Source organism: Cucurbita moschata, unplaced genomic scaffold (genome assembly GCF_002738365.1).
Source record: "Cucurbita moschata cultivar Rifu unplaced genomic scaffold, Cmos_1.0 Cmo_Scf00023, whole genome shotgun sequence".
Classification (NCBI taxonomy): Eukaryota; Viridiplantae; Streptophyta; class Magnoliopsida; order Cucurbitales; family Cucurbitaceae; genus Cucurbita; species Cucurbita moschata.
Window position 1 is genome coordinate 1,549,394 of NW_019268539.1, and position 11,214 is coordinate 1,560,607.

General features: G+C 34.9%; 2 protein-coding genes across 11 annotated transcripts in view; one reads left to right on the plus strand and one right to left on the minus strand.

Moving 5' to 3' along the window:
• Positions 1-291: 291 nt before the first annotated feature.
• On the minus strand, positions 292-4,013 carry LOC111460439 (tRNA pseudouridine synthase A 1). Of its 3 annotated transcripts, none has more exons than XM_023103710.1 (6): positions 3,891-4,013; positions 3,703-3,793; positions 2,143-2,282; positions 1,694-2,056; positions 990-1,052; positions 292-817 (listed from the first exon to the last, which is right to left on the minus strand). In XM_023103710.1, the coding sequence occupies exons 1-6, from the start codon at positions 3,999-4,001 to the stop codon at positions 581-583; spliced, it is 1,005 nt and encodes a 334-aa protein (XP_022959478.1). In that variant the 5' UTR covers positions 4,002-4,013; the 3' UTR covers positions 292-580. The 3 variants fall into 3 exon arrangements, with proteins under 3 accessions (XP_022959478.1, XP_022959477.1, XP_022959479.1); XM_023103709.1 differs by having other exon boundaries at positions 3,885-4,011; XM_023103711.1 differs by lacking the exon at positions 990-1,052 and having other exon boundaries at positions 3,885-4,011.
• Positions 4,014-4,874: 861 nt separating this feature from the next.
• LOC111460335 overlaps positions 4,875-11,214 on the plus strand; it is a 15,232-nt gene continuing 8,892 nt past the window's right edge. For 2 of the 8 annotated variants that reach the window (XM_023103558.1, XM_023103557.1), the window contains exons 1-4: positions 4,875-5,162; positions 8,575-8,669; positions 9,545-9,624; positions 9,725-9,781. In XM_023103558.1, coding sequence (XP_022959326.1) covers positions 5,086-5,162; positions 8,575-8,669; positions 9,545-9,624; positions 9,725-9,781 — 309 coding nt within the window. In that variant the 5' untranslated portion in view covers positions 4,875-5,085. Of the gene's footprint in view, positions 5,167-6,568; positions 7,058-8,574; positions 8,670-8,749; positions 8,902-9,353; positions 9,449-9,544; positions 9,625-9,724; positions 9,782-11,214 lie in introns of those variants that run through there. The other 6 variants (XM_023103563.1, XM_023103560.1, XM_023103559.1 and 3 more) reach the window with 6 other exon arrangements.

Sequence of the window (11,214 nt, forward strand, 5' to 3'; positions counted from 1 at the left end):
ATTCGGAAAAACAAATGCTAAAAAAAAAGTAAGTTCTTAAACGAGGTAAAGCTGACGAGAGAATATATAGTTTTACGTATCTACAAAGCATGTATGAATTTGTATACATGTACACGTGTCTAACACATTCTTTTTCTATACTATTGTCCTATTCGTATAGATATCATCATTGATTATATGCCTTTCAATAGGTAAATTCATCCTCATATCGCACCAAATCGCATCTAAATTCCAAATCTACCCAAAGGGAGTAAAAAAAAAAATGTAGAAGAAACCTTCCATTCTCCATAATTGAGAGAAACCCTCTAAAATACCACGTTTTGCAATAATAATGTGCAAAGCTCCAAAAGTCCCAATACAACACTAAAAAAGCCCACTTCTAGCCTAAGAAAAAATGGACAAATAACAAACTAACACACTCTAGAATTCTAATTCATAAATTAATAAAGACCAACTAATCCAAAATTTTGTTTACTTAAACTACACTGCTTATCTAATATCTCAGCCTCCTAAGCTGTTGGACACCCTGCAACCCAGATTATTCTCATGGCAGAAGTGCAAGAACAGAGCCGTCATTAGTTCAATAAAAAGGGAGCTTACATTTACTCACACTATGACTCCTGCCAAAACTAGTCCCAGGGCAATCAGATGGAAGCTTTAAATGGTCCTCTTTATAATTAATTCTCACAAGACAGAGACCCTGAGGAGGAATGCACGTCGTATACTTGGCAAGCTCCTTGCGATCTCGAGTAGCCAAAATCTTAGGAACAATGTCAGGAGGAATTGCTTCTTTTCCAATTTGAAGCAACAAGGCAACCTGCAAAAGTAATGGACAAAATGGTTACAGTTGCATGAAACCGTTCACGAACTTAAATTTACGCTTCCAGGGAGTTTACTTTCTACCGTAAGGTCGTTATAGCGACCAGCATAAGTAAACAAATCAGACAAGGGGCTTCGTCTAAAAAGATAGGTTTAACAAATATAATTACCATATTCCGAACTTGTCTATACAGGAACCCAGAACCCTCAACTTCTAGCTGAATAAGAGCTCCCTGAAGAAAAGAAACAGTTGCACCCTAAGCATTTAACCTCGGGTTTTGTATAAAGCTGAAAACGGAAGGATTTGCACAGATGACCAAAAGAAGAGGATACATAACTAGCCAAACCTGACTCGTGAGAGGCAGTCAGTATAGAAAAAATGAAAAAGTAAATTACAAGTTTAGTCCCTAAACTTAGGTATGTTTCTAGTTAGTCCATGAAGTTTCGAAAATGTCTAATTGATTCTTGAACTTTCAATCTTATATCAAAAGTATCCCTAAATTTTAAAATTGTCACATAAATCAATTGACATATCCAAAATTTCTATAAAACATTGATTTATTAAATATAATTTCGACTTTTATGTCTAATGAAACTCTAAACTTTTAATTTGTATCTAGTAGACGTATGAGATCTAAAATACATCAAGTAGATGCAAAATTAAAAATTCAAGGATATACTAGGCACAAAACTGAAAGTTTATGAACATATCAAACCCTCTTTAAAGTTCATATTAGACACAAAATTGAAAGTTCAAGAGCTTATCGAACACTTTTAAAAGTTAAAAACCTGTTTGATACAAACCTCAAAGTTCATGAATTAACCTTCTAATTTAACCAAACAAATCAAGGATTAAATAATGTTAAAACATTACCATTTCTATGACGTCAAAACGAAAAATGACCTTCACTGGATTTACCACTCGATCGTTATGCGCTGTATTAGCAAAGGCAGAAAAATCATGCTTTCCAACGAAATAATTTGCAGCCTCTTTCATGGCTGCATAATTGAGTTTATAAACACAGTGGTAAGTGTAGCAACGCTGAAATGGATCCAAGATGGCGTCATTATATATCTTGTAGTGATAAACCTTGCTTAATGTAGAAAACCGAGCATGAAAGTCAGGCACAGCAGGACTCATCTCTCGAACTCTTATATCCGCAGGAAGAAGACCATTCAGAGCAGCATGAATTCTGTCCAAGCTGTCGTAGTTAAATGGTGTAATAAAGTGAGCCACCTGAAACCTGCAACTTGTTGTAAGCAACAGCAAGCATTGTTTTTCAAGGACGTGTTTTAAGACTACTCCATAAAAGCACATCAGACCTGACCCCAGGCATGAACTCCCGTATCTGTTCTGCTTGCACCAACTAAATGGAGATCCTTCCTCTCAAGCCTTGTTGCTCCGGTCAAGGCTTCTTCAACAAGGCACTGAATAGTAGGTGGTGACCGCTGATATTGCCAACCTAATTCAGCATCAACAAACTCAAAATTATTTATCAAACTTTTGGGCCAAGAGAGCCTCAAAATTGAAGTAATGAGCGCAAAATTCTCTGAGTTAACGCACAACACTTCACACCAGACCCCAAATCATGTCAAAGCTTTGAGCTAGCTAATATAAACTAAACACAACCATGGAAAGTTATTACAAATTGTTTGTAATTAAATATTTGTTATTTGATTAAGTGATTAATTAAATATACGTTATCTCAACGTATCCTTTTACAGTTTTTTGTAACTGCTAGGATACAATGAGTTCATTTTCCAGAAAGAACACTGATTCTTTGAGAGATTCTCTACAATTTCCAAGGAGAAAGAAAAATAATTTCTTCATCCATTCTGTAAGAACACAAAAAAAATACTGAATATTCCAACAGCATTTTGGTATTAGCATTTAGAATATATTACGATGATGAAAAAGACATCCAACAGAAACTGATATGAACCAAGAGACATCATTCATACAATATACTTCAATGAAGATGTGAAGAAAATGATGTCAAAATTATCAAAAGAGGTTGCAATTCATGTCACATTGAAGAGGAATGAAGTTTGATGGTTATAAATTTTGGGTGGGTTACGAGTAATTTAGAGTTATTGTATTTTAAGACATTTTATTTACTTTATAGGTTACATTTACATAATGGCTAATTATGGTCATTAAGTATGAATGTTACAACTTTTGGAATGCTTTCATTTTGAGGCTATATAAAGCCATACAATGCTTTCATTTTGAGGCTATATAAAGCCATGTATGTTGTATTCGTAAGGAAGACTTGGAAAATATATTAAAAGAAGCATTTGTGCTTTTCTTTAGCCAATGGCTAAGTTTCTTTGCAACTCTATGTAGTTTAGGTTGCATGTAGAATCATTCAAGCTCGACATGATCAATCTTGCTTGTGGAGTGATTCGAATCTCAATCAAGTGTTCTTGCGTTGAGATATTTGATCAACAAGAATCATTCAAGCTAGACATGATCGATCTTGCTTGTGGAGTGATTCGAATCTCAAACAATGTTCTTGTCTTGAGATATTCGATCAACAAGGTAATCCGAATCTTATTCCCCTTGTATTGATTCCTTATCTTATCATCCGAATCTTATTCCCCTTGTATTGATTCCTTATCTTATCATTAATGATACGATAAGGAATCACTACAAGGGGAGTAAGATTCGGATTACCTTGTAGATCGAATATCTCAAGCCAAGAACACTTTGTTTGAGATTCGAATCGATCATGTCTAGCTTCAATGATTCTTGTTGATCAAATATCTTAATCCATTTAGAATTAACATCGACCTAAAAAGATAAAGCTGGAATGCAGACATAAAATCGTTCAATTCATTCGCCTGAATAGACAACTAGAGAGAAGAAACAGAAATCTCAACCTGCATATCGAGTGCCGTCATAAGCAATGACCAACCGCCATTTGAAGCTGGGGAAATCGGGCTCTGTAACACAAGAAGAATCCTCCGAAATCTTTTTAAGAATCAAGACAAGACAAATACCTCATCAGAATCGTCAAAATTAAACCACAACAATGAGAAGACGAGATGAGAGATTCGTGAACCGTTACCGGAAATCCACGACCGGTGGGAGATGAATCGCCATTTCGAGATGGGATGCTTGGTGAAAGAAGACGGGGAACGGAGGGAAGAACCGCAGAACCCACCGCCCAGTAACTCATCCGTCTTCTAAACTATTTCTAGAATCTCCGCCCCATTCTTAAATAATAATTTTTATTTTTTAATTAAAAAATATCAAAAACTTCCCAATTTTTTATATTTTATTTCAAAAATATTCTTTTTTACAAAAATATTTTTAAAATTTTAATTTTTTTTTAATAATACTCTTATATTTTAAAAACAAAATTAATTTTTTAGATAACTTATGAAGTATTAATGATAATTAAATTTTTTGAATTTTTTTTAAAACAAATATTTTTAGGTTTTTGTAACGAGTAATTTTGAGATAAAATATAAAATTTATTGATATTTTTATTAATTTAACTATATATATATATATTTAATTCCTTTAAATTATATTTTTTTAGTATACAATATTAGATCCAAAATTTGATTAAATTACAAATTTTGTATATAATTTTTTTAATCTAAGTTTATTTACTGTTAAATCTAATCCGGGATTCAAATATTTAGACTTTCAGGTGTTACCATACTAAAAAATTAGCGGAAATTTTTACATGTTAACGTAAAATTTTTAAAATAAAAATAATATCAATAAAAAAAAAAACTCTCTCTCTTATTTTCCTTCTCCGACCTCTTCCTCTTTCAATTCCTCCTCGAGCACATATCATTATCGAAGCTAGGTTGGATCGAAAAATTTGAATAATTTTTAGAGAAAGACGATATGATTTTGGAAATAAATATAACTTAAATATTAACCGTTTCTATTATAAAATTAATATTAAATAATTTTTATTAATTTAGTTTTAAAAATAATTTAACCTAATTTTATTTTATTTTATTATTATTATTTTTTTTTAGAATAATGAATATAATATGCGAAGAGATGATCCAGACATTTGAGGCTTCTTAACCGCATACATACGAACTTCAACCAAAACCGCCCTTTGTAATTTTACCTCCATTTTCGTTCCTCCAAATTTCTTCCCCCAAATTCTTCACTTCCCACTCCCTGCGTTTCACCGCTCCGTCGTCTTCTTCGCCACCTTTGATTCCTTCACTTAAACCTTCGCTTAGCTTCGTATCAATGCAATAAGTTTGCTCTTGGTTTGCTCCCCCGGCGGAATGGCTAGCAGTGTGCAGAGGAGCCCTCGGTTGGATCAGATCCATGGCGAAGTTCGTGACAGTTTTCGTGTCCTTTCGTATGTATATTAACCACCTCCTCTCTGTTTAATTTACTGTTTCTGTTAATTTTGCCTTGGTGTATATGTATGTGTGTGAAACGCTTCCCATGACGATGGCTGCTGTTTTGTATAATTTATTTTTTATTTTTTTATGTTCTGGGACCCTTCAAGCCCTTGATTCTGTTTGGTCCTTCTCACCTTCTTGAAGTGTGGCGTCGTGGGTAGTAGACCATTCTTTTTATTTTTTTATTTACCCGTCGAATTTATATTTGCAAAACAACTGTTTCATTGGTCGAGTGGAGGGGTTGAAGAAGACCCCATTCTAACAATGGAATTTAAGAAAAGGCGTTCAGTTAGCTAACACGCTCGTTAGGCTTTAATTACAGGTCAGTGGACCTGGTTTTGAACTTTATTTTTTATTTTTTGGGAAAGAAGCGGAGTATTTCATTGATGAATGAAATGGCCACCGAAGGTGCATTACAAAAAGGATATTCAACCACGAAGAAAGACCATACTCTTTATGAGGGGTGCGAACATTACACCTATACATTGGATTTGAATTAGCTAAATCCCTAAAGCCCTCAAAAGTTGAGTGATTATTGTTGAAGATCCTCCTATTTCTTTCACCGAAGTGACAATGTGCATGTTTCGCCTCTTGAAAGAAAAGAGTGAGCAACCAGTCTCTTACGTCGAATGTGGGTTAACTAGAGGCTGTTTGAAAGTGTACCCAAATCCTTTTTGAAAAAACAGTGTATGAAGAGATGGTCTTGAGGCCCTTAGTCATAGTTGCAAAGACAACAGTAATTTGGAGTGAGGCTGGTCCAACGGTGCTTTCTTTGTATTCTGTTCATTGTGTTCATGCATTTTAGACTGACTCTCATAGAATGAATTTAATTTCTACGGAAAGAGACTCGTCCAAATCAGCTTCTATAAGTGTGGAGGATCCCCATGTGGTATAGTTGAAAGAGTATTGTTGATGATTTTGTGGTGAAAATCCAAGATTCTCTAGCTGCCAAAGCCATTTATCCTCGCTGGTAATAATCTAGCGGTAGAGATAATAAGATTCATTTCAATTTTAGTCTTAAATTCAACCTTCAAGATTTTACTACCCATTTATGGCCATTTGAGCCGTTGAGCCTTAGTTGTATATGAATATTTATTTTTAATTTGTTCAATTGGCTTATAGACTATGTCACTTCATCTAAATTTTATCTAAGAGAGTGTTGCATGAGTATTTTGCTAACATGTGTTATTTAAAAAAAAAAAAAAAAAAAACAAGTATAATTGAAACCCTGGGACATAATCTGAATCCATTGCAATACATAAAAAATCCGACTCAGACCTATATGACATGACCGAGCAATAGAAATATTGGTAATCTATTATTAACAACTTCCTTTCAACTCTTTTCACTGTAAAGGAAGGTTGGAGTATAAATTAGCTAGAGGAGAGGAAGCCATTGAAAAGGAAGGTGTCAGGGTGGAAGAAAGATAGGCTTGGAAGACCTACTGAATGTAGATACAAGAAATAGCAAACCAAGCACTTCTAGATGCTTGGCATTCACCTTTCCAAGAATGAGAGTACCTATAAGTTAAGGGACGTAGGTTGTGCTCTTCTTGAATATTGCTCCTTGCAAATTGAATGCCTCTTGCCAGAACGAACTCATTATAATTTTATCCCCATACGAAATAGTGGAGTTGGGCTCTCATGCAGTCTCACTATATGTTTCACAACAGTTCAACAATTGTGCAAGTAGGGGAAATGATGTTTTAACAAAAGGAAATGAGTGTATTTGGCCGACTGATCCATTGCCACGAACATGGTATCCTCTCCATGTTTTAGGCAAGGCTTCCACGAAGTTCATAGACACATCTTCTCATGACATTCAAGAGCCTAATGCCTTCTGGAAAAAGGTAATTATCAGCATCCACGATTCAAATGATTTTAATTTGCATACATTTGGAGTAAACAGTGCAAGTTTTCACAGCCCTTCGGTGAGTATTTCTAAAATTTAGAAGAAAGTGGAGTCCCCTTGCGCACTTTTATTTGGGAACTGGTAGCCAAATATTCGTTTGGCTTGATCTCCAAATTGATAACTCTCCTTTATAGGTATGTTTTCCTTGCTTCTTTGCTATTTCTTCTAATCTTGAAGGTTCGTTTCTTCATACTGTGATGCTTCAAGTTCTTCATGGAATACCATTTTTTGAAGATTACAAAAGGATGAAGAACTTATTAATTTTCAAGCCCTTATGATTAGCCTTTCTTCAGCAACAATTAATTCTAATGTAGAGGCTAAGAGGTGGTCTCTTGAATCTTTGGGTGGGTTTCTGACAAATCTGTGACGTATCATTTGGCTTCATCATCTCCTGTGGACAAAGATCTATTTGCAGCTCTATGGAAGTCATAAAGTCCGAAGAAAACTAATATACTATTGTGGATTTTTCTCAACGGTAGCCTTAATTCTTTTGTGATTTTCAAAGAAAGCTTCCTCTCAATTGTCTATTGCCATTGGTTTGTGCTCTTTTGCAGCAAGGGGTTCTCTGAATCACAGTTTCTTTAAATGCCCTTACTTTCGTTCATGTTGGTTCAAGATTTTTTAGATATTTAACGTCCAGTGGGGTTTCTCTAACATAATGAAGAAAGTGTTCCTCAACGTATTGGTCCCCGTCTAAACCCAAACGCGAAGCTCCTATGGATTATTGTGGTCAAAGCCATTCTATGGTTGGAGAGGACTCGAAGAATTTTCAAAACCAACACCTTTCTTGGTTTGACAGATTTGAATCAGCACGATTAAAGTCTTCTCTTGGGGTTCCCTCACAAAGATTTTTGCTGGATGTTCTTTACAGGATAGTTGTCTTAATTAGCTTGCCTCTATTTCTCGTTTATAGTTTTTTCTATTCTTTGTACTATTTTTTTTTTTTTTACTTCATTTTACTGATTTTTTTTTCATTCTTCATTGGATTTTGTATCTTTTAGCACTAGTCTCTTTTCATTCCCTTAATAAAAAGTTTGTCTCTTGTTTAATAAAAAATGTAATATTATCTTCTACTAAATTATGCCTGAACTAGAATGAACCATGCTCAACTTTGCGTGTGGCTCTATCGTTGGATGCCTATGTAGTATATAAGGGAATGAACATATGAATGGGTTTTGACGTCCCATTCTTCTATTTGTTTGAAGTTGATGTGATTTTAGGTTTGGTGTGCTTTGCGTATTTTGTTCCAGTGAGAAATATTGATATCCTTGCTCGTGGATATTCAATTGTTTATTTTTAAGTTCATGGATTTAGGGATATAGCCTCTCTCTGTGTAATTACACTTTTTTGGGTGATTAGACTTGGGTTGCCCGGTCTAACATGTTCAGTGATTCAAGCATTTGAGAAATGAATTGCTTAAATGTGAGTTGCTGAAGTTTTATAGCTGGAACACAGGTATACGAATGCTCCTGCTAATAGGAGGGTAGAGATGTTTGATGAGAGAGGCATTAATGAACCTACAACTGATGATAACATTCAGATGACATCATGTAAGTCTATATATACTTGTAAAATCCATAAGCTTGTAGCTAGATACTCATCTGTTCCTTTTTGGAGGAATTTCTACCAGTGGAATCTGTCGGGCTTTCTATGTTTGAATTTGGTATCTTTGTTTTAAAGCTCCTTGTGGAAAAATATTACCAATCTCAAGTTGAAATACCACGGAAGGATCTCCAACCACAGTAAATAAGAACTTCGTTTCCATCTGTTCTGTTCTTATAGGTCTGAATGCTCTATTGCTTTGCTTTTATTGATTATATGGTTCCATTCTCCAGTTTTATGAAATTCTACATTCTTTCATCAGCTCGTCTTTTTCTCTTTCATTTTTTAACTTCAAATAATTAATTAGTTGTTTCCCGTTCAACCCATTCATGTGATCTGTTCACAATGACTGCATTTTTTACAATTATATTTCTTCAGTTTTGATATGTCTTGCTTGACATAAATCTTATAATATAAGAAACTTGACTTGTAGAGATTAGAATTTTGTTACCAATTTTACATTAACTAGATTTAAGGATAGGTCTGCGTTGAAATCCCAGCGTTGAGGACCCAACAATTGAAATTTAAGTCAAAAGAACAGTGGCTTTGGTTCCAAAATTCAATCTTCCAGATGCATTCAAATAAATCTGGTTTAATTTGGAGTGGTAAATTTCTATATTGCTGAATTATAGGAAGCAGAAGGAAGAAAAAAATGATCATACGTGCGGGAACTATGATTTCTTTGAGTTTGTTGTTGTACATGTGAGTGTTTAGAAGTGGTAGAAAGGTTGTAAATGGAGGTTTAAAGGTGTGGACATAACTTTTAAGTACCCTCTTTTTTTCTATATATTTCACATTCTATTGGTATGTTTTTGTGCTGCAGCAATAACAAGTCAAGAACTCACCAATGTTGGGAAGAAGACAATGGATGATACTGATCCGGCAATTGAAAGCTCTAAAATGGTGACCAGTTTTTTAAAATGCACATGCCCTTTCATTTTGTTTGTCTTTGTATTTTGTTCTTTTTATAACTATTTTTCCTAATGTGAAGTTTGATGTTTAGGTAGTCGAACAAACAGTTGAAGTGGGAAGGCAATCTTCTTCTACATGGGATGGCCAAGTAAGTATATAAACTGACCATTTGAAATCATCCATTTCTTAGAAAAAGAAGTATACCTTTGGTTTAGCCCTATTAACTAGAAGCCTTTTAGTGTGTCTATGATGGTTATTGTTCTCGCCATGCAAGTTATCAAGTTTTAGTATTGTAAAATCATCAAGTTTTAGTATTGTAAAATCATCAAGTTTTAGAATTGTAAAATCAAACGTTCATTGAGAAAAAAAAAAGTGGATGGATGTGGAGCTGCATGGGAAACGTGAGATGCTGTATTTTGGTTAACGAAAACTTTGAGGTAGGATCTTAGTGTTGATAGGCTTTAAATAAGGTGATCTCCCATCTCCTTTTCTCTTCCTTCTAGTTGTAGATATTCTTAGTAGAATTGTCTTTAGGGTGGGATAGGGGCTTATGGAAGCTTTTAGGATGGGAAGGGATAGAGTCCATTTGTGACCTCTCTAGTTTGTTAACGACACTGTTCTTTGCTTTTGTCAAGAAGAGTCTTTTCTTAATGTTAACAGCCTTTGTTCTTCTTTGAGTCTAATCCTGGTCTTAAGATTAGTCGAGAAAAGAGCTCAGTTATTGATATTAATTGTGATTCATCTAAGGCTTCCAGATGGACCATGTTGGTTGGTTGTAATGTAGGGATGGCCTAAACCAGACAATCATGACTCCATGTTGATAGTAGTGGACCCACTGTCAAAGTACAACCGTTTTCATCCTTCGCATCATCCATATTCGGCTACTACAGTGGCACAAGTAGTTGAGAAAGTAGTTCACGTACTTGGTATTCCTTGTAGCATAGTCATATCCATATTCGGCTACTACAGTAGCACAAGTATTTGAGAAAGTAGTTCACTTACTTGGTATTCCTCGTAGCATAGTCATATCCATAGTCTTTGATATGGACAAGATCTTTACCAGTCTGATTTTGGAAAGGGCTCTTTTGTCATCTGAACACTCAGTTATGACACAGTACAACATACCATCCACAAACAGATGATTAGACGGAGGTTGTTAATCAAAGTTTGGAGGCTTAATCATGTTGTTTTGCCATGAACACTCCTTCCAATGGGTTTAATGGCTGCCTTGTGCTGAACTTTGTTATAATACCTCCTCCCCTTCAGCAACTAAATTCACTCTGCTTGAGGTTGTAAACGTGTAAATGGGCATTCAGCCAACTACTTTACCTTGCAACCAAGACATATCTCCTGTGGCTGCCATTGATCAGGTATGAGGATGATATGTTGCATTGGTTAAAAATCCATCTACATGCAACACAACAACGAATGACTTCTGTGGCCAATGGAAAAAGACGGATGTGGAATTTGTAGTGGTAGATTGGGTTTATTTGAGACTTTGAACTTGCAAACAAGGATCCATTGCCCCCATAGGAAAATGCGAAGTTCGCCCTGTGTTTTTTTTTTTTTTTTTTTTTTTTT